Source organism: Chrysemys picta, chromosome 2 (assembly GCF_011386835.1).
Source record: "Chrysemys picta bellii isolate R12L10 chromosome 2, ASM1138683v2, whole genome shotgun sequence".
NCBI classification, from domain to species: Eukaryota; Metazoa; Chordata; order Testudines; family Emydidae; genus Chrysemys; species Chrysemys picta.
The window spans coordinates 63,570,860-63,594,188 of record NC_088792.1 but is presented as its reverse complement, the minus strand read 5'-3'; the positions used below and the strand labels follow the sequence as shown (position 1 = coordinate 63,594,188).

Here is a 23,329-nt window from a genome sequence, read left to right as displayed (position 1 = left end):
TAAAATAAACAAGCTTGTTTACATTTACAGGAGATAATGCTGCCCTCTTCTTATTTACAATGTCACCTGAAAGTGAGAACAGGCATTTGCATGGCACTTTTGTAGCCAGCATTTCAAGATATTTACAAGCCAAATGCACTCAAGATTCATATGCCTCTTCATGCTTTGGCCACCATTCCAGAGGACATACTTCCATGCTGATGACGCTCGTTAAAAAAAAATGTGTAAATTAAATTTGTGACTGAATTCCTTGGAGGAGAATTGTATGTCCCCTGCTCTGTTTACCCACATTCTGCCATATAGTTCATGTTATAGCAGTCTCAGATTATGAGCCAGCACATGTTGTTAATTTTAAGAACACCTTCACTGCAGATTTCACAAACACAAAGAAGGAACCAATGTGAGGTTTCTAAAGATAGCTACAGCCCTTTACCCAAGGTTTAAGAATCTGAAGTGCCTTCCAAAATCTGAGAGGGACGAGGCGTGGAGCATGCTTTCAGAAGTCTGAAAAGAGCAATGCTGCAATGCGGAAACTACAGAATCTGAACCACCAAAAAAGAAAATCAACCTTCTGCTGGTGGTATCTGACTCAGATGATGAAAACGAACATGTGTCGGTCCACAATGCTTTGGATTGTTATCGAGCAGAAGCTGTCATCAGCATGGACGCATGTCCCCTGGAATGGTGGTTGAAGCATGAAGGGACATACAAATCTTTAGCGCATTTGGCTTGTAAATATCTTGCGACACCAGCTACAACAATGCCATGAGAATGCTTGTCCTCACTTTCAGGTGACATTGTAAACAAGAAGCAGGCAGCATTATCTCCTGCAAATGTAAACAAACTTGTTTGTCTGAGTGGTTGGCTGAACAAGAAGTAGGACTGAGTGGACTTGCAGGCTCCAAAATTTTACAAAAATGATTGGGGTATGGAACAGCTTCCGTATGAGGAGAGATTAATAAGACTGGAACTTTTCAGCTTGGAAAAGAGACAACCAGGGGGTGGGGGGGGAGGGAAGGGGAGGAATATGATAGAGGTCTATAAAACACAAGAACTAGGAATGACCAAATGAAATTAAAAGGTAGCAGGTTTAAAACAAACAAAAGGAAGTATTTCTTCACACAACGCACAGTCAACCTGTGAAACTCTTTGCCAGAGGATGCTGTGAAGGACAAGACTATAACAGGGTTCAAAAAAGAACTAGATAAATTCATGGAGGATAGGTCCATCAATGGCTATTAGGCAGGATGAGCAGGGATGGTGTCCCTAGCCTCTGTTTGCCAGAAGGTGGGAACAGAAGACAGGGAATGGATCACTTGATGATTACCTGTTCTGTTCATTCCCTCTGGGGCACTGGCCATTGGCCACTATTCTCCATGAACGTACCTAGCTCTCTTTTGAACCCTGTTATAGTTTTGGCCTTCACAACATCCTCTGGCAAGGAGTTCCACAGGAAGATACTTAATCACATGAGTAGCCCCACTGACTTTAATAAGAGAAGATAAAAAGGGTAAAAAGCAGCGCTGCATGGGGGAAGGAGAGAAATTAAGGAGAGAGGAAAGTACAAGAGCTTTCCCTCCGACTGTTTAAGAGCCAGTCTCTATTATCTTCTTCAGAGACCCCTGGCAAAAAGTTGTTAACCTTTTTATTTTAAATATTAAAAACATTAAAATAAGCCAATTTTGAGAAGACTTACTAGTAAACATCAAGTTAAAAAAGTGACTGGCTGAAGCAAGCACAACACGATGAGCTGGGATCTTTCTTTCCTGTACCATGAGAATGACATCACAGAGAGTTTTCTAATAAAAAAGTAAAGATCAACTTTGTGAGAAATACACACAAGAATATTATCTTAAAAGAGGTTTTCAGAAATCCATTGCTTTCTCTGCTCTCCGGCTAGCGGGCTCATCATAGACTCATAGACTTTAAGGTCAGAAGGGACCTTATGATCATCTGGTCTGACCCCCTGCATGCTGCAGGCCACAAAACCGTCCCTACCCTTCCCTTGACTCTGCTGATGAAGTCCCCAAATCCTGTGTCTTGGTGACTTCAATTGGCAGAGAACCCTCCTGCTAGTGATCCCTGCCCCATGCTGCGGAGGAAGGCGAAAAACCTCCAGGGCCTCAGCCAATCTACCCTGGAGGAAAATTCCTTCCCGACCCCAAATATGGCGATCAGTAAGACCCTGAGCATGTAGGCAAGAGTCTCCAGCCTGACCCTTGTTAGCCATTATACTATTTACCTGCTATTGCTCGGTATTCCTCAGCTAATATGTTTTACCATTAAACCATTCCCTCCATAAACTTATCTAATTTAATCTTAAAACCAGACAGGTTCCTTGCCCCCACCGTTTCCCTCGGAAGGCCGTTCCAATATTTTACCCCTCTGATGGTCAGAAACCTTCGTCTAATTTCAAGCCTAAACTTCCCCACTGCCAGTTTATATCCATTCGTTCTCATAATGGTAAGGTAAAAAACAGAAGAACAATTAGTAGTTTAGATACGCCAAACAAAGGTGAAGGGATGATCAAAGTTAAGGCTTACATATCAATCTTGGTTTACCCTGTTTAACAAGACAATAATGCACCTTTGTATTGGAGACAAATAGATCACCCAAGCATCATCTCAAAAATATGCAAGTTAAAGGGACAGTTGTCAGTTTAAAAGTTTCCACAAAGAAATGATTTTTTACCTGTCATTGTCTAAGTAACATGTAAGATCACTGTTCTGAGAATTTTCTGTTTACTCAGTTTGGTTACCTGGTATATTTTGACAGCACTAAATGTCTAGTCAGACAGTTTTTCCCATTTGTGTGATCTTTCACACAGCGACTGGAAGAGCAAGCACCTGTAAAACTAGAAAAATTGTTGGAGCAAGAATAGTGTGTGGGGGTGGAATATATATAAATTAATAGAATTAAAGTTGGCATTCCTTTAAGACTGACTTTAAGAACATGAACACTGACTTGTGTCAGGGATCCGAGGACATATAGCATCAGGTTCTTATTGAATTCACTAATATTGCTGTCTAGCATTAGAACTTCATTCTGAGGTACATGAAGTTCCCTTATTGCAAAAAAGTTAAACCAAAACAACCCATTAATAGAGTGGGAAGGAGGTGTGCATAGTCAGAACTAGATAGGGAAAACAGAATGATAGTTTAAATATCCGATTATTTGAGTTTCAGTCAGATCCCTAAATGCTCTTTTAGTAGTTTTTGATTCACTCAGGAAATAACACAGATCAGAAGCACCTACAGCTACAATAACAGATTCATAAAAATAATGCATATGTTAAAAAACCAAACAAACAAACAGTTGAGTAACAAGTGTACACCAGAAAAAGTCTCTTTGCACACCTATAGCTAAAAATACTTAAGCAATAAAGACCAAATTTGGTCTTAAAAAAAAACTGCTCCAAACCCAAGCCCTTGTATTTTTGGGGGGATGGGGGGCGGGGGGGGAGAGGAGCTACATCTAAGGAACACTTTTCTCAGATGACTTCTAACTTGGTCTACTAACATTACCCAGCACCCTTGTGTGTCACTGAAAATCTCAAGATAATCTGAGTAAGCATGCAGATTTTAACACACTTTGATGAGTCAGCCTTAGACCTGAAAGTGACGTTCAATCTTAACTACAGTGGTGCTGGTGCTCTGCTATAATAAAGCACCATGCACCCATATGCCAACACATTATTAATTGTTTTGTGTTGTGGCAGCAACTAGAAGCCTCAATCAAGAATTGAGACCTCATTGTGCTAGGCACTGTATGTACATGTATTGAGAAGATGTTCCCTGCCTCAAATTGCTTACAGACAAGGGATAGCACCATTCAGTGGCTTCAAATTGGTGCTGTGAGTGAATGGCACTCTACAGAATGAATTTCTGTAATTGTCTTTCCCTCCTCACTGAGTAATGGGCCTACCTTAACCCTGGTCTCCCTCTTGCTTCTCATGTATTTGTAAAATGCTTGCTTGTTACACTTTATATCTCTACCTAGTTTAACCTTGTTTTGTGCCGTGGCCTTTCCAGTTTTGTCCCTACATGCTTGTGGTGGTGTTTTATATTCATCCTTTGTAATTTGATCTAGTTTCTACTTCTTGTATGACTCTCTTTTGAGTTACAGGTCATTGATCTGGTTAAGCTAGCATGGTGTCTTACCATACTTCCTGTCTTTCCTATGCAGTGGGATAGTTTGCTTGTGTGCCCTTAATAATGTCTCTTTAAAAAACTGCCAACTCTGTTTAAAACAACCAACCAACTCCACAAAAGCAAACTTAATTCTAGGATTCACGTGCCTTTGAGGTTGAGGATAGGAAGGCAGGAGAAAAGGTGAGAAGGAATAAAAGAAAGCAGCAGGAGCTGCAGGGAAAGAGAGGAGCCGCCTCTTATGTACCTCTCTAGCACCCCCAGGAGCCTGGACTGATTAACACCAGCTTCTCAGGGAGTTTCCTGCTGCTTCCCTGAACCCACTTGAGGAGAACAGGCAGTCAACTGTAGTAGTAGGAGCCAGTTAGGCCCTTAAGACGCTGATATCTTCCCTCACTCAGGCCCTGCTACCAGCCTGCTTATTTGTCCCCTTCAATTGAGTGTTGAGAGCCACTATAGCTGGCACAGAACAGCAGTCATGAGTGAAAGAAGAAAACGCCCCTCTGGGGCAGCATTCAGAAAAAGAAAGAAAGCAAAGGAAGCTTTTCTATCTAAGCAGGAAGGAGCTCTCCTCAGATACATAGACACAAATGTTAACGGTGAGCCTTCCGGCCCCAGTGAGGATGTGAGTGGTGAGGAGATGCCTGATCTTCCAGTTAGTCAGAGTGCAGGTGACCTGGCAGCTACTGCAGCATCCATATCTCCATCTCAAATGGATGTAACCATGCACATTCCTGAAGAAAAGGGTAGATCAGAGAAGAGTGTGGTGGAGGCGCAAGAAACAGCTGCTGCTGAGTTTAGTTCCTTAAGTCTAGATGAGGCGGTGAGGGATAGCTCAGTGGTTTGAGCATTGGCCTGCTAAACCCAGGGTTGTAAGTTCAATCCTTGAGGGGGCCACTTAGGGATTGGGGGCAAAATCAGTATTTGGTCCTGCTAGTGAAGGCAGGGGGCTGGACTCAATGACCTTTCAGGGTCCCTTCCAGTTCTATGAGATATAATAATATATGGAGATATACGTATCATGATCCAAGACTGGGGACCCACTTGAGCAGCAGCCTGAGGGACTTTCTTGTACTGCATGGGCCACAGCAAGTGAAAAACTTCATGTTCCCCAAAGACAAATGAAAATAGAAGTTTCCATCCAATACATTACTGGCATGAAATCCCCAATGGTGACAAAGTGGAGAGTCCATGGCTTATGTACTCAAAAACCCAGAATGCTGCATATTGTTTTTGTTGCAAACTCTTCCAGTCTAATGTTCCTGCCACATTGGGTTCTACAGGAACAAAGGACTGGAAAAATCTGGCTAGAAATCTGGCATGCCATGAGAAGGCAGCAAATCACCAGAAAGCATTCCATAGGTGGAAAGAGCTTGAGATGAGACTAAGGTTAAAGGCCACCATAGATGATCAGCATCAAGAGAAGATTGCATCAGAGTCTCTTTACTGGCAAAATGTTCTGAAAAGGCTCAATGCTTACTACCCAAAACCTAGCACTGCGTGGCACTTCAGATCAGCTGTATGTGCCAAACAATGGAAACTTCCTTAAAATTGTGGAGCTGATGGCTGAGTTTGATGCTGTACTCCAGGAGCATCTAAGAAGAGTCACCACCCAGGAAATGTACACACACCACTACTTTGGAAAAACAATTCAAAATGAGATCATACAGTTACTGCCAACAAAAGTCAAACAGAAGATTGTGGCAGATCTGAAGTCAGCAAGATATTACTCTGTTATTCCTGACTGCGCACCTGACAACAGCCATACGGAATAAATTACTCTAATGGTGCGTTTTGTAACAACAACAGAACCTGGTGAAAATGTCCCTGCAAAGGCAACTGTCAGAGAGCATTTTATAGAATTTATTGACATAGATGATACTACAGGAGCTGGTATGACAAATGTGCTTCTTAAAAAGCTGGAAGATACGGGAATTGCGATAGCTGACATGAGAGGTCAGGGCTACAATAATGGTAGCTACATGGGAGGAAAGAACAGAGAAGTGCAGACACAGATCCGAGTTAAACCCTCGAACTTTTTTGTCCCATGCAGTTCTCATTCATTGAACTTGGTGGTCAGTGATGCAGTATCAGCTTCTAGTGAGGCTGCTGATTTTTTTAATGTAATTCAAAGCATCGATGTATTTTTCTCTGCATCAACTCATCAATGGCAACTTTTGAAGCAACATCTGGGAACATCCTCTCTGACACTGAAACCACTGAGTGCCATACGATGGGAAAGTCGAATGGAGGTGATAAAGCCTATCAAACACCAAATTGGGAAGATAGATGATGCAATAGTTGCCATTATGGAGGTTAATGCTATGACAAGAACTGTTCGTAGGAGAACAGTGGCAGAGGGAAATGGAATCACCAGAAACATACGTTACATTTGCTGTTCAGGCATTTGAAAGTTAAGTGTTACTTAAAATTTTTGAACAAGGCATTTTAAGTTGTTAGTTCTCCTTTCATGGTACTGCTCTGCTACCTGCCCCAATAGGGGAGTAGAACAGGAAGAAGGCAGATGAGAGACCTTTCAAAGTTTTGGTCCAAGCAAGGGGACATGGGGGTGTCGTTTGAGCTCAGGTGCCAAAATGTTGTGGGCCAGTCCTGCAGTAGCTACCTACCAGGCTATAAACATGAGCATGGGCTTCTTAGGTAAGCAGTCAGATATAGCAGCCATGTAGATCAAGAAACAACATTTTGCAGGGTTGTCACCTAGAATTCTAACAGAATCTCAACTGATTCAGTTGACAGGAGGCATATTTAGTTTGGGATCCACATTGGGAGAATAAATACTAAAAAACACCCAACACCCATTCCATCTACACCAAGCATAAAGACTTGACTGTGCATGTCCACCTCAATTCCAACAGTCTCTGAAAAAGGGTTGTGTGTTAATACAGTTTCAACCTGAAATAACTCAGCCCTCTACTCAAACTTGATTTTTTGGCTTAGTACAGAGAAGTCCCCAGATAAGAAAGAACAGGAGTACTTGTGGCACCTTAGAGACGAACAAATTTATTAGAGCATAAGCTTTCTAATAAATTTGTTAGTCTCTAAGGTGCCACAAGTACTCCTGTTCTTTTTGCGGATACAGACTAACACGGCTGCTACTCTGAAACCTGTCAGATAAGAAAGTGGACCCACTGCAGTAACTCTTCCTGTTTTTGTATTAGCAATAAACTCTGCATAACAATAATTGAACTTTCAATACAGATACAGGAGGATGTTCACTGTGCCACAAAAACAACAAGGAGTCTGGTGGCACCTTAAAGACTAACAGATTTATTTGGGCATAAGCTTTCGTGGGTAATAACCTCACTTCTTCAGATGCATAGAGTGAAAGTTACAGATGCAGGCATTATATACTGACACATGGAGAGCAGGGAGTTACTTCGCAAGTGGAGAACCAGTGTTGACAGGGCCAATTCAATCAGGGTGGATGTAGTCCACTCCCAATAATAGATGAGGAGGTGTCAATTCCAGGAGAGGAAAAGCTGCTTCTGTAATGAGCCAGCCACTCCCAGTCCCTATTCAAACCCAGATTAATGGTGTTAAATTTGCAAATGAATTTTAGTTCTGCTGTTTCTCTTTGAAGTCTGTTTCTGAAGTTTTTTTGTTCAATGCTAGTGACTTTTAAATCTGTAATAGAATGACCAGGAAGACTGAAGTGTTCACTTACTGGCTTATGTATGTTACCATTCCTGATGTCCGATTTGTGTCCATTTATTCTTTTGCGGAGGGACTGTCCGGTTTGGCCAATGTACATGGCAGAGGGGCATTGCTGGCACATGATGGCATATATAACATTAGTGGATGTGCAGGTGAATGAGCCCTTGATGGTGTGGCTGATGTGGTTGGGTCCTCTGATGGTGTCGCCAGAGTAGATATGGGGACAGAGTAGGCAACGAGGTTTGCTACAGGGATTGGTTCCTGGGTTGGTGTTTCTGTGGTGTGGTGTGTAGTTGCTGGTGAGTATTTGCTTTGGGTTGGGGGGGTGTCTCTGTAAGCGAGGACTGGCCTGCCTCCCAAGGTCTGTGAGAGTGAGGGATCATTTTCCAGGATAGGTTGTAGATCGTGGATAATGCGCTGGAGAAGTTTTAGCTGGGGGCTGTATGTGATGGCCAGTGGTGTTCTGTTATTCTCCTTGTTGGGCCTGTCCTGTAGTAGGTGATTTCTGGGTACCCATCTTGCTCTGTCAATCTGTTTCCACACTTCCCCAGGTGGGTATTGTAGTTTTACGAATGCTTGACAAAGATCTTGTAGGTGTTTGTCTCTGTCCGAGGGGTTGGAGCAAATTCGGTTGTATCTTAGGGCTTGGCTGTAGACAATGGATCGTGTGATGCGTCTTGGATGGAAGCTGGAGGCATGTAGGTACGTATAGCGGTCAGTAGGTTTCCAGTATAGGGTGGTGTTTACGTGACCATCACTTATTTGCACTGTAGTGTCCAGGAAGTGGATCTCTTGTGTGGACTGGTCCAGGCTGAGGTTGATGGTGGGATGGAAATTGTTGAAGTCCAGGTGGAATTCTTCAAGGGCCTCCTTTCCGTGGGTCCATATGATGAAGATGTCATCAACGTAGCGCAAGTAGAGGAGGGGCACTAGGGGATGAGAGCTGAGGAAGCATTGTTCTAAGTCAGCCATAAAAATGTTGTCATACTGTGGGGCCATGCGGGTACCCATAGCAGTGCCACTGACTTGAAGGTATAAGTTGTCCCCAAATCTGAAGTGGTTGTGGGTGAGGACAAAGTCACAAAGCTCAGCCACCAGGTGTGCTGTGGCCTCATCAGGGATACTGTTCCTGACAGCTTGTAGTCCATCCTCATGTGGAATATTGGTGTAAAGAGCTTCTACATCCATGGTGGCCAGGATGGTGTTGAAGGGCTCATTCACCTGCACATCCACTAATGTTATATATGCCATCATGTGCCAGCAATGCCCCTCTGCCATGTACATTGGCCAAACCGGACAGTCCCTCCGCAAAAGAATAAATGGACACAAATCGGACATCAGGAATGGTAACATACATAAGCCAGTAAGTGAACGCTTCAGTCTTCCTGGTCATTCTATTACAGATTTAAAAGTCACTAGCATTGAACAAAAAAAACTTCAGAAACAGACTTCAAAGAGAAACAGCAGAACTAAAATTCATTTGCAAATTTAACACCATTAATCTGGGTTTGAATAGGGACTGGGAGTGGCTGGCTCATTACAGAAGCAGCTTTTCCTCTCCTGGAATTGACACCTCCTCATCTATTATTGGGAGTGGACTACATCCACCCTGATTGAATTGGCCCTGTCAACACTGGTTCTCCACTTGCGAAGTAACTCCCTGCTCTCCATGTGTCAGTATATAATGCCTGCATCTGTAACTTTCACTCTATGCATCTGAAGAAGTGAGGTTTTACCCACGAAAGCTTATGCCCAAATAAATCTGTTAGTCTTTAAGGTGCCACCAGTCTCCTTGCTGTTTTTGTTGATACAGACTAACACGGCTACCCCCTGATACTTGACACTGTGCCACAGTACACAAGTATGTCAGCAGCTATTTATTATTTTTACAATGCCCAAAGCATGCTGAGTCTACTTATTGCTTGTATTTCATACAATTCGTTTTGTGACATCTTCCTCTCAGTCCAATATGTGCGAGGATTAAATAGAAAGGGGTTTTGTCCATCCCTAAACAATTTTTAGAAGCTCCACCAGATCTCTAGATTATTCTATATGAACATATTCATTTAATAAAGGATACTGAAGCCTAGCTGATAAATTAGTTTTGGTTGGGCTCAAACTCTGAATTGGTGGATTACCCCTATTAGAATACTTAAAAGCAGATGTTGGTTTAACACAATAATACTGAAAATTGTCTTAAGCAACCACCCTATAGACAGGGAGACATCTATTAAAGATGAAACAAAGTTGAATTGTCTAGTGAATACAAGTGGGATAGCAGGATTCCTGGGATCAACATCTGACCAGATGTGTGCCCGTGGGAAAATTACTTACATGCTTGGTGCCTGTAAAATGGGAACAATAATTCAGACCTTGTGTAGCTTACTTGGTTACAGTTTCCAGTGCATACTCAAAGCTATGCAGAGAAGTCAGTGGAAGCCCACACATGCATCCAAAAACAAAGGACAGGACTAATGATGACATGTTCTTAACTACAATTACTGGGAAATTTGAGGTTGATATAGATCAGTTTACTAAGACTGGGTGGTGATGATATTGGCTACTAGACACTGGATATTGGATCCTATAGGGCAGATTTCACCACAAACAGCGAAAGAACACAGGACGTTCTGCTCCTTCAGCTGTATCTCCTGCCCTACCTGTTTTCGCATGGTATTCATGACTCCCATAAAGCTCGCCAGCAGTTTAGCTTCTTCTCGGGCTGCAAGTTTCTTCTCTGTTTTCTTCTTGTTGCTTTTTTCCGACCCAGAGGCTGCCATGCTCCCCTCCTCTCACCACCAAGAAAACAAAGGCTGGCAGGACTCACGCAGGCCCATACACAGCAGCCAAAGGAAGCCAATTATCACACACCGAACTGCCCTAACTAAGATCCCAGACGGACGAGTAGGCTGCGTAACCACGCACTACAAAACCTCCTGCTGCTTCTACAACCGGGCAGCCAGCAGAGCGAGCCACCTGGGCAATCACCTGCCGCGGCAGCCGGAGGAGCCGGACTGATCAGATCCCAGGAGAAGCCGCAGGGCCAACCAGTCCCTAGTGCAGACGCCTGGGAACGCAGCCTGGGGCCCGCGGCTGCAGCGCTCCGGGGATGGTGGGGGCGCGCGACACATCGATCGCCAACGTTCCACCGATAGAATGTGAGCTCCTGGAGAAAATCCTACATAATTCCCAAAGGGGGCGGGGGGGGAGCGGACCGGCGCACACTGACGTCATAGAACGGCGCGGGGGTCTATCTCTAGTCTTCCTCCTACCCCCGCAGGCGCTCCGGAGCCAAACAAACAAAGGACCAGGAGGTGGAATGGGTCACGTGCTTGCTTTATTAACAGGGGCGGGGGAGGAGGGTTGAGTCAAGTGCGCACGCGCACGCCTGAATGTGCAATGCTGAGAGCACGCTGCGGGGTGGTGGACGCGCGTGTGTGCTTTGCGGAGGGGAACAGGGCTGTGCAAACCCCGCGCGTTTTACTGTGTTATCCGAGCTGCCAGCTGCAGAGCTTCGGAGGCATACAATGTTTAGGGGAAAAGGTAAAAACTGGTTCCTGACGGGTTTTGTCCTCCCGCCCCCTCTATAAAAAAAACCCCTTCCCTTTTAGGGAGGAAACAACTAGTCGCTGCTTGGGCACCAATCCAGCCCTGAGCATATTGGCACCACACCACTGCAAAACAGGGAACCTGCCACTGTGTGGTCACAATCATATTTATCCGCCAGAGCCTGAGAACAAGTGTAGCTGCTGTTCTTGCACTTAAAAAAAATTCTGGTATATCCTGGAACAATAATACTATAAATACCTGGATCCTGCCAAATTTTTGACTAGTCTGCCCCCCCTCCTCCCCCAATCTGGATTTCAGCACATCCCTTTACTTTTAACTTTAATGTGGTGTTTATGTAAGGGGACTGTTGCCCCCTTACTAACACTCAGTGGGGGTGTTTTGGTTGGCTAGCTCCCAGCACTAAAAGGGGAAGGGTTGATGGGAAATCAGGACCCTGAGACTGACAGTCCCCAGGAACAATGGGGAGAGGCCAGTGGTCCAGGTCAGCCTAATTGACAGGGCAGGCAGGCTAATCAGGGAGTCAGGAGGCCAGGGGGGGTCCCATCCTCCGTGTGAGCTGGAATTGCCTGGGTCAAACAGAGTGGGGCCGAGCTATGGAGAGAGCAGGGGCCCAAGTTGAGCTGGGGAGCAGAGCCATGCCAGATCCAGAGGGGTCAGAAAAGCAGCCAGAGACAGCCCAGGGAGAGAGCAGATCCTGTGCTGGGAGCAGAGCTGCAGCCACAGAGCCAGGTGTGGTGAGCAACTGGGGCCAGCCAAGGGGGGACCTTGGGCAAAGGGCCCAGCGCAGAAAGACACCCCCCAGCCAAGGGTCCTCGTAGGCCAGACTGGGAGGGAGATCTTAACCCGACGGGGAGCTGACGCTGGGAAGAAGGGTCCCACCACCCAAAGCCAGGAGGTATGTGGCCACCACAATTGCAAGTGTCCAACCGCCAGCATCCCTGCAGCACAGCCAGGGCCTGAGAAGGAGACCTGGGACCTACAAGGAACAGACTGTGAAGTGCCCTGATGTCCAGAGACACTGTTTGTGATGTTCCCTGCCACAGAGCAGGGTGATGTGTTTTCCTTTAAGCTTTCCCATTTTTCTTATTCTTTTTTAAAATTAATTGTTAATTAAACAACTTGTACTTGCTTTAAATTGTATGAAATGATCAGTGGGTCAGGGAGGTGCCCAGTGCAGAGAGAGTGCCCTGGAGTGGGGACACCCTAGGCCCTGTCCTAGGTGACCACAGCAGGGTTGGGGGTTGAGCCCCCCAGGAATCCTGGGCCCAGCCTTGTTGGGGTTATGAGGACTCTGCCACACAGGAGAGTGGAGGGGAGTCCTCAAGGGCAGGGAGGCCTCTGGGTAAAGGAAGTGGGAGCGAGGACTCAGATCCTTTCGCTAGCCCACTTCACTGGGGTAGTGCAGAAGCCAGGAAAGTTCCCCACAATAGCAGGACCATTCCCCGGCTTGCATTTGCATTCTGCTGGATATGGCTAATTTTGGCTGCATAACTGTCCTTCCTCCCAGTTTTAGCATCTAAATTTAGTACATAAATATGCAGCATGTCCTAGTCCACCAGAAGAAAACAGATCTCAAAGTATCATGGTACAAAATCTAGCCGTTCCAAGTTTTTGCAGTGAAAATTTGGGTGTTGGGGTTAAAACTGGCAGGATACAGCTTTTATCTAGAGGATAGTCCCACTTTGACTTGTAAGTGCTCTACTTTTAATTCCATGCTGCCGAGGTTTTATAACTGAGTAACCCTGTGATTTGTAGGAGAAAGGGATTTATATATGATCTTTAGTTTAAGGAACATATTATATGTGGTGCCTAATATCCTTATACTGTACTAAGTCACTATATGATGTACTTTGTCCTGTGCTGCAGCAATAATCGTGTGTGACTTTTTGTAGTACACAAATTATTTTGTATAGAAATCCATATTATACTATAGAAATCAGATTTGGTATTTTAATATATTTATCCTTTATTTCATTTATCACTAGGAGGTCACCCTAGGATAAGATAGTGACAGAGATATTACCTGGCTTTCCCTTTTATCTAATACGTTGTAAAAACAGAAAGGAGAAATGTACATATAATATCATTGCCATGTTGAGTCTGCCATCCCAGGCTTATCCTGGCAATTATATTACAAATGGACCAAAACTGAGATCTTGAATCTGCCCCATTTCAAATTCCAGGGTGTACAGATCCAAACCTACCTATAAAATTTTAGTTTCAGAACAAAAACAAAACCAGAAGAGGCCTATTTCCTAGTTGGGATACACAAGAACAGCTATTCTTCCAATATATAGTCCTAAATGGTGGAAAACTCATAAGAGCAGTTGATGTTGGTGATATTGACTATTCATGTGGAGGAGAACCCTAGATCAGTTAAACTCACAAAATGTCCACCATTGTTGGATGAAATCTTATTGAAACAGCTCAGAAGAGTTGGGTACTTTTGAACTCCAACCATTGTTTTTGATTGGTAATCTGAACCTGATCTGGATATAACAATACATTTTCTGTCCATTTCTAAATATTATAGACTCTTTGTTGAAAATCTCTTATTAATATAGCACCACTAGTTCACATCCTGCACATTGTGAGGTGTGCTAAACAACCGCAGAAACAAGGTGGTTGAGGTAATATCTTTTATTGGACCAACTTCTGTTGGTGAAAGAGCGAAGTTTTCCTGGGACTGATATGGCTACTGCATACAACAGTGGAAGATAATCTCAGGTACAGTAAGTACAAAAGAAGACATAGTGGTGTGAGTGTATTCTATCAAAATCAGGGATGGGCAAACTTTTTGGCCTGAGAACCACATCTGGGTATGGAAATTGTATGAATGCTCACAAAATTGGGGGTTTGGGTGTGGGAGGGGGCGAGGGCTCCGGCTTGGGATGTGGGCTCTGGAATGAGGCCAGAAATGAGGAGTTAAAGGTGCAGGAGGGGGCTGCGGGCTCTGGGGTGGGGCCAGAAACGAGGAGTTCAGGGTATAGGAGGGGCTCCAGACTGGGGTTGGGGGGGGGGTGACGACTCCAGCTGGGGGTGGGGCTGGGGATGAGGGGTTGGGGGTGCAGGCGGGGGCTCCGGGCTGGGACCGAGGGGTTTGGAGGGTGGGAAAGGGATCGGGGCTCGGGGGAGGGGAGCAGGCTCCGGGCAGCGCTTACCTCAAGCAGCTCCTGGAAGCAGCAGGATGTCCCCCTTCCAGCTCCTACGCAGAGGTGCGGGCAGGCAGCTCTGCGCGTTGCCCCGTATGCAGGTGCCACCCCCGCAGCTCCCATTGGCCACAGTTCCCGGCCAGTGGGAGCTATGGGGGCCGGGCTTGGGGCGGGGGCAGCTTGCGGAGCCCCCTGGCTGCCCCTACACGTAGGAGCCAGAGTGGGGACATGCTGCTGCTTCTGGGAGCCATGTGGAGCCACGGCACGCATGGAGTGGGGCCAACCCCCGACTCGGCTCCCCGGCTGGAGCACTGGAGCGGGGCAAGCCCTGGACCCTGCTCCCTGGCGGGAGCTTGAGGGCCTGATTAAAACGTCTGGAGGGCCAGATGCGGCCCTGAGGCTGTAGTTTGCCCACTCCTGATTTAAGTACTTATATGGCCTGTATCAACATAGTGTCTGAGTGCCTCATGAGTATTTAAAAATAGAAACAACAATCTCTGTCTCTTCCTTCCTTTCCAGCCAGCGGGGAGAAATAGCTTTATTAGTTCTTGGTGGGCTTTGTGTGTGTATATAATGTATTGAAGACAACCTATCATAAGTCAAAGAGATGAGTTTTATATTTACAGCTGAATATAGGGAAGTTAGTAGCTGGAATGCATCAGAAACATGGATCTTCGTGGATTCCATCCTCCTCTTTTGATGAAAACCAGATAACATTTTCCATATACAAGTAAACTAAAAGACAAGGGGGACATTTTTTCATGAAGAAGAAAAAAATATATGCCAAGGTCCTAGATTTCATGATGTGGGTAGGGTTTTCAGCCTTAAGAGGAACATGGGAAAGCGTACAACATAAGGCACACATGGAAAGTCTTTTATTCAGAATTTTGGGGTGGGGATTGGAAGAATACCTGTGTACTTCCAATCCTCTTACAGGTCTGTCGCATCGTACGCTGGGGTTACATTCTGCAGTCAGCGCGTAAAGTGAAAATCGCGTATAGTCAAAATTACATTGAGTGTAATGGCGGGCGGAATCGCCCGCACTACAGGTACAGTATTAAAATTGTTATTTTTCTCTTTTTTTGTTTTTGCCGACTGCGTAAAGCTGAAATCGCGCATGTTAAATGCGCATAAGATGCGACAGTCCTGTATATGGATCTGAAACATGGACATTGCTTAAAGAATTCATCAGAAGACATTTTATATGCATTGGTAACGGCAATTGCAGGGCATAAGATGGTTTGATTTTTATCAGTAATGGGGAGGTATTATTGAGAACTGTCCTTGAGAGGATAGAAATCATTGGTCACCAGTGGCAGGCACTTTTTGGTTATGTAGCCCCATCGGAGATAAAGTGCCCACAAATTGAGCCCAGAAGATCAGACTTGAGGTCAGGAGGGGACGTTGTCCGGCCACAGGCTGGCGGTAGCTACAGTCTTCAGCGATTGACCTGGCTGCACCAGATCAGTGATAATCCTATGAAGCTTTCAGAGTCCTGGAATAAAGTTATACAATGTGACCAGGGACATTCAGCACCATAGATCCTCACCATGTAAGCATGGTGGTGGTGGTGCTGATTGGAAATTGTAGAAGTGATAGAGGTACCCATTACAAAAATAAGAAATCGTCAGATAATTTAACTGAAAAAGAAATAGGCAACTTGCAGTGTAAATTGGCATATTATGCAAATTAAGATAATTTTATCATAATAATTAGCACTGGTATGGAACATTATGTTTTCAAAGCCCTGTACAAACATTAACTGTGTCTTATACTCCAATCCACAAACTGAGGTTATAAGAGACATTTAGATCCTCCCAAAAGAGTATTTTATTCACAGGATTGGGTGGGAAAGTAGTTGGACTGGTACAAACGACATCTTTTTCACAGCAGTCTCAAGAACTGCATCATATTACATTTTGAGCTTTCAACTAATGCTGCTGAACAGGTTTGTGCATTATTCCTGTGTATCCTGAAATGTTTGGTTACTCCAATAACCTCTAATCCATAGCAATGTAGAAACATCAAAACCAGCCTCTCTCTTGGTGCAGCAGTAGTGTAGTGTGCTGGCATGCAGATAACTAAGGTTTCTGTCCTGCATTTTATTCTGGCAGCTATGTATGCAAGATCAATGCTTCATTTTTTTACTATAAGAGGAGGGTGGAAGGGTTGGGTCATCCCATGGGAATCTCAAAAATTATTCCGGTGTGTCTAAAGATTAAGATGTTTAGAAATATTTAAATTTGAGCAAAACTCTGTGATAATACTCATATGAATAGGCACAAACGTTAAATATTAATAACATCCCCCTGTTGAACACGAACTCTGATTTTAGTGTCCCTGGTCTTTTCTTGGATGTATAGGAAGTAAAGTGGGACCACCACCTTGTGTGCCCTATACCAGGGCTGGGGACAATCGCAGCCTCTGCACTCAGGGAAGGGCAAGGAGTGCTATGTATCCTGAAGTGTAAATTTCCCCAGAGAGGTCAGGGAGATCGTGGATCTACTGCTCCACTACAACAGTCTGTGGAGCTGGCTCAATGTATTCAGAGGAGCAGGTTTCATATTGCCTGTGTGCTTCCATTGTGCATCAGGAAGATCTCACAGGAATTGCCCCAATCAAAACTCCACCTTAGTTTCGTACTGTCACAGGATGACTGGCTCCTCTAAGGGGAAATGGGACCAGCTGTGCCTGTTTCATAATTAGTGGCTTCCTGGCCTAAGGGGGTAGGACTAATTGGGATAAGGTGGGAAACGGATGAACATCTGAGCCTCAGGAAAGGGCAGAGAACACAGTTTGGAAGAGGAACCAGAAGGAGCTATTTGGGATTCTATGGCCCTGGACTCAGGGCACTCAATGGAAGTTACCTGGGACCCTATCCTAGAGCAAGGATGACTGAAAGATAGGCTAGAAAGGCTGAGATTGTGAGAGGGATTTAGGGAAGCAACCTAGGAGCTAGTGCTCTGTCCCACAGCAGGGAGGCCAGAAGACAAGCTGATGAGCCCAAGTGGGGCAAAAGAACTTCTTTGTTGGGACTTTCATTACCCTGAAAGGGAATGGAACTCTGATGGTGACATAGCTGGAGAGCTGAGCCCTGTGAATTCCTGGGAGAGAGAGAAAACCCTGGGGAGGGAAAACTGAGGCAGAGTTCTGTGAAGCCACCTGAGGCCATGAGGAGGTGCTTAGCAGGTGGCTGCCTGACCACAGGGACATTTAAAAATGTCAAAAATTGCACAGCAGTCTTTGTGGGGGCAGGTTGTTGATGGGTGCCAACTTTCTCTCCCCATGAAAAAACATTGCCCCATCTCTCTTGGTCCTTCCTTGAGATCTAAGGGGATTTGTATTTGAACAGTGTTTCTTGGTTGAATTGGCATACTCCTTTTTGCACAATTTGTTATTAAAAGTTTTTCTAATGGCTTGTCTGGAATGGGTGTTTCATTGTTACATTGAGTAAATGACTTAGTGTCTGTTTCTAGTGCTGTAGAGCTCTTTGTTCTACACTTCTTTTTCCTTTTTCTTGCAGAAATGGTTCCTTAGTTTTCTTCCTACGCAATTATGGCTTATGAGTCTATGGCCAAAGGAAAAGGGTAACTTCTTTTCTCTTACAACTCACTGAGTTGCGGTTTGCAACTGAAGTTGGTGCTAGCTGTTTAAATAGCACTGGAGTTTTAAAAATGACCTTGGTGTGTGTTGGGGGGGAGGGGGGAGTGGGTTTGTGCCCTCTTTTGCTTCTTCATGATGTAGAAGGAACACCTGTATTTAATTTCCCCCCCATCTTTCTTTTTACACAAGGTGTTCAAATTTTGTTCACTTTGTCTTTCCTGGAAGACTCCATAGTTAACTGGGAGAACTAGTGAGTTTGTGACAGAGATACCTGATTATCTGAGGGATTAAGTGATTTGTATTCAGACTATGTGAACCACTTTGTTTTTTAGCCCCAATTTAAACGAAGAGCCTGGTGAACAGTCAGAGGAAACACTCTTATTAAAGTTCCAGTGACTGATATCAATTGTTAAGTTATCTGCTTCTCTCTGATAGTTCAGTATGTATGTTCAGTCAAGCACTGTTCTTCTTGTAACTGACTACATTCCTGTTCTAGCTTGTTGTGGAATAACTTCTTCTCAGGGCCACCCTAGGGAGGCAACTATGACAAATACATGTAAATGTTCTGAAAATAATCTCCGTATGGGAACAGATAAAACAAACTATTACAAAAGGAGGAAAAAACCCTGAATCTTGCTTGGCTGACCTCTTGGTCAACCAGCTAATGGGTGGGGTGAAGTTATTGCTGTAATAGTACTTATTACACATTATCCTCTCTGATCATGGGTGTTTGACTTAGATTAAATGTTTTTGTTTGGTTTTGTTAGTGTATTAGCTAGTTCAAGTCCTTTTCTTAAAGTTAGCTTGTTTACTCTCAGAGGAAGGATAAATATCAGTGTCTTCTACCATCCATATTGCTAAACCAATTAACTTCCCTGGACCCACCCCTACAAAAACAATATTTTAAGTTGTAATGACTTCAAACACTGCAGAAATTTATTACTAGTTTTGCATTATAATATCATAATTAGATGCAGCAAGACAATGTGAGCATCTTTGAAGTATAATGGCCTGGCAGGCTACTGGTAATGCAATATGCTGTCATGTGGAAGACTAACATGTGGGTCCAAGGTCAGGTCTTCACTTCCTGGGCCAGCAGGATATAGGGGTACTGCAGAGGTTCCAGACAGAACAAGGGCCAGTCTTCCTTGGGTGGAGGGAATATGGGCAAGTAGTCTTGGTGATGTAGGATTTGTAGTAAGGCCAGTTGCTGAGTGACAAGAAAAATCCACTGGAGGCTGAGGTGTGTTTGACAATCACCTTTTCTGGGTTGGGTTTTGTTGCAGGGGTTCTGTATGATGTCCAACTTGGCAAAAGCTTCTACCTGCATTCTTCCACACAGTTTAAAAAGTAAACTCAAAACTACAAAATACAAACCAAAATGGATCGCTCCTGTATTTCCTCAGCACTCCCTGCCCTGACTTCTAGAACACAGAATGTCCATACTGCTGTCTTCTGTCTACAACTAATCCATCCTTCTTTTAAGGGACTTAGCTGCACCTAATCAGATGCTAGCTCAGGATATCTCCCTGTGTTGCCTAAACTCTAGGAGGAAATAAGCATTAACATACCCAATATATAAATAGGGGAAACTGAGGCACAGTGAGGTTAAGTGGCTTGTCTTAGCTCTCACAGTGGGTCAGTGTCAGAATTGGAAACAGAAACAAAAAGAATATAGAAACATTCTCTCTCTCTTTCTGGCCCAGAAACTGTTCAAATATTTTCCACAAAGTGGAACAGCTTCAACAGGAGAGAGTGAGAAAAACCCACTACAGAATATCCCACAGCCCAGTTGTTAGTCACTCACCCAAGTGGAGGGAGCCCCATGTTCAAATCCCCGTTCCAATGAATATTCAAGAATTTTATACAAAGTGGAACAGTTTCAACATGACAGACTGAGAGTGACCCACCCAAGAATAGCCTATAGCAGGGATCAGCAACTTTTCAAAAGTGGTGTGCTGAGTCTTCATTTATTCACTCTAATTTAAGGTTTCACGTGCCAGTAATACATTTTAATGTTTTTAGAAGGTCTCTTTCTATAAGCCTATAATACATAACTAAACTATTGTATGTAAAGTAAATAAGGTTTTTAAAATGTTTAAGAAGCTTCATTTAAAATTAAATTAAAATGCAGAGCCCCCCGGACCGATGGTCAGGACTCAGGCAGTGTGAGTGACACTGAAAATCAGCTCACGTGCTGCCTTCGGCACACGTGCCATAGGTTGCTTACCCCTGGCCTATAGCCTGGTAGTTAGGACACCCACCTGGAATGCGGGTGAGGGAAGGGGAGACCTGGATTCTGCTCCAGGCCAGAGCAGAGATTTGAACCTGAGTCTTCCTTCTTCCAGATGGGTGCCCTAACCACTGGGCTAAAGGCTATCCAAGGAACTTCACCTACACAGCTATGTGTTTTGTGAAGGATACCAAGGTCCCCTTGTGAATTTAGTTTTTTTTAAAATGGCAAAAACTATTGAGCAAATTCATGAATAGTTTCAGGCTGACTGAAACTGCATTTTTCATGGAATAAACTATTTGAAAAATTTTGCTGAGCCCCATGTGGGATGCTTTCCAAAAAAAATCCTTCAAAGACTGAACTCTGGCCTGTATTTCAGCAAAGAGTTACACTAAGGTGCAGGAAAGGGGAGTGCACCAGTAGCAGTTATATGTTAATTTAGCCCATCCCATTATACAAATTGATTCCTGCAAATGTTGGATTTCAGCATAGAAAAATGTTTCTACAAACAGTTTCAACTCTGTCCTCACAACTATATACTATTCTCCCCAGATAAAACTAATATATCCTTGATCTCTTTTGCGTCTCACCTGATCCTATCTATGAGATGCTCCTCCTTTAAAAAATAAAAAGGAAAAGAAAGGAAATTCCCAGGTGAAAAACTTATCTTCATTAACTTCTCAAAGAATAATGATCAGTTAAAGTAAGGTGGATAGAGATCTGAATATCTTACAATTCATGTAGATTGTTATGGATTCCCATACCTGCTGCAGTCTCAGACTGTATTAACTTTTCTACAGATTCTGCATGAGGTTGGTGGAGGAACAATGTCTATCTTACATTGCCTCTCTGCCTTCCGAACCCTGCAGAGAACTTCCATGTACCAGAGATTAAGAATATGTGCCATGGAGCAGGGCTGACCCCTTACTTTTGCACAGGAACAGAGAGATCTTGTGCACAGAAAAGACCTTCCATATGGCAATTTGTGGGGGACGGAGAAGAATAGCAACAATCTGGCTCTAGAATTTTAAGACAAAGCTGTTCTTAATTATCATTGTAACCATTATGATTTATCTGCATTTGCAAAGCATCACACATCATAAAAGGAGCTGGGTACAATTTTTTAAAACAGTAGCACGCTGCCAGAAAATGACAAAAAAAAGGACAATCTTCATATATCCTGGACCACCACCATAATTTAAAGGAACTCAGAAACGCTATTTCCCCATGGATACATCCTTGGTCTTAATGATATTTCTGTAAACGTTTTAAGTAAAACATGTTTTCCATTCCAAATGTGTTCTGTAATTTGATGCCTTCAAAGAAAGGATGTATGAGTCATCTTCATGAAACATGCAATTGAGGCGAGTCACTGTGTAGCCAACTAAAATATCTAAGTAATATTAACAGTGTTATGTTACTTATGTAGTTGCCCAAGGTTTTAAGAACCAAATCTGTTCTTTTTACTACAATAAGAATTACTGTTGTGTTTTTTTTATGTGGAAAGTGAGGCTAACATAACTACAGAATTAAGATCAAAATTTAGTTTGAAAGACAAGTTACTGCAGAGGTATTCTCATTAGAAAACCGATGAGGCATTAGGCATTGACCTGTGACCCACCATATCCAATATTACTTTTGTTTCTTGTTCAGTACTTGATGCTTTAATATCTGTTTCCTGGCTTAATTCGAGCATGGGCTGTCAGATTGGATGGAGAATTCAGTGTGTTTTTGGGTGGTTAGGATTAGTAAAATTTCAGATTTTGCCTGGAATGCTCCATTATTTCTAACTATTCCCCTTTTTCTGTTATGAGAGTGAAATTTACTTCTTCCTGTACCAGACAGAATAAATTGGGTGATGTGCTGAAGGTTGGAGAGGATGAAATTCACACTTCAAAACCTATGGGCAAGGTATGAGGCTGCCATTCTGTATCTGTATTGCTACTATTTCAGCCACTGAGCTGTGCAGGGTAGATTGTGGTCAAATCAAAATTTATGTCATAGCTGCCATCTCACAAGATAACCCATTATCCACTTCTTTCCTAAAATCAACTTTGGCATAATGTTTGTAGCTGGGAAAAAATGTGTCTTTTTAGAATAAATTTTGCACCATTTCACCTGACAAGATGGAACTTTCAGCATCCACACAGATGAAATGTTGTATCTTCTTGCTTCATTTCAATCCTGGTAATTTAATTGGAAAACCTTTTAGGCTTCCCTTTCCAAAGACATTCTGTAAGTGACATGGATGTATTCTGTGCTGTCCTAACAGATTTTTCACTAAGTGAAAGGCTCTAGCAGTCTGAACAAAACTGTAACATTAAACACAGCAGAATCTTCTTAGACTGAATGAATTCATTCACAGAAAGCTTTATTATAAGTAATAACTGTGACTAAAGTTACAGTTAGCAGTGTGTAGTGTATTGAAACAATAATGGAGTTTCACCTATCACAGTTCATGATGAGTATTTTTATTGTGCCATTTTTATTCTTTGAATTACTTGTAAGTAGCTATATTATTTTATTAATTAGGTATATTATCATAGCCCCTCGGAGCCTTAGTCATAGACCCGGATCCCATTGTGCTGGGCACTGTACAAACACAGAATGAAAAGATGGTCCCTGCCCCAAAGTGCGTACGATCAAGGTATATAATACTGTCAACATTTAAGATGCGTCTTCCCTAAAAATATGGTGCCAGCACCTATATTAAAGATTGTGAGCACATCTATCTCGTAGGTGTTCATAACCCCTACTGGCTACAGTAGGAGCAGTGTGTATATATATATCTGTCTACAAATGGCTCTATTTGCACTAGGTTAATACATGCTCTAGAAGATCTCATGAGAATACATCTGTATGCTAGATGAGTGAGAGGGCTGTATATTGCAGCTGAGTCATTTTGACATCCATAAGATGAAAATTACAAAAAAAAAAAAAAAAAAAAA

The 23,329-nt window shown here is 43.5% G+C and overlaps 1 protein-coding gene and 1 long non-coding RNA gene across 14 annotated transcripts in view; one reads left to right on the top strand and one right to left on the bottom strand.

Moving 5' to 3' along the window:
• KLHL7 (kelch like family member 7) overlaps positions 1-11,152 on the bottom strand; it is a 37,539-nt gene extending 26,387 nt beyond the window's left edge. Inside the window, exons 1-2 of one of the 3 annotated variants that reach the window (XM_065583344.1) lie at positions 10,484-11,152; positions 1,697-1,799 (exon numbers count right to left, since the gene is read on the bottom strand). In XM_065583344.1, coding sequence (XP_065439416.1) covers positions 1,697-1,799; positions 10,484-10,603 — 223 coding nt within the window. In that variant the 5' untranslated portion in view covers positions 10,604-11,152. Of the gene's footprint in view, positions 1-1,696; positions 1,800-10,157 lie in introns of all 3 variants that reach the window. The other 2 variants (XM_065583345.1, XM_065583347.1) reach the window with 2 other exon arrangements.
• LOC101936791 (uncharacterized) overlaps positions 11,147-23,329 on the top strand; it is a 27,999-nt gene continuing 15,816 nt past the window's right edge. For 5 of the 11 annotated variants that reach the window (XR_509774.3, XR_006173703.2, XR_010598312.1 and 2 more), the window contains exons 1-2: positions 11,373-22,292; positions 22,914-23,028. This is a non-coding gene — a long non-coding RNA (uncharacterized LOC101936791). The other 6 variants (XR_257316.4, XR_010598314.1, XR_010598313.1 and 3 more) reach the window with 3 other exon arrangements.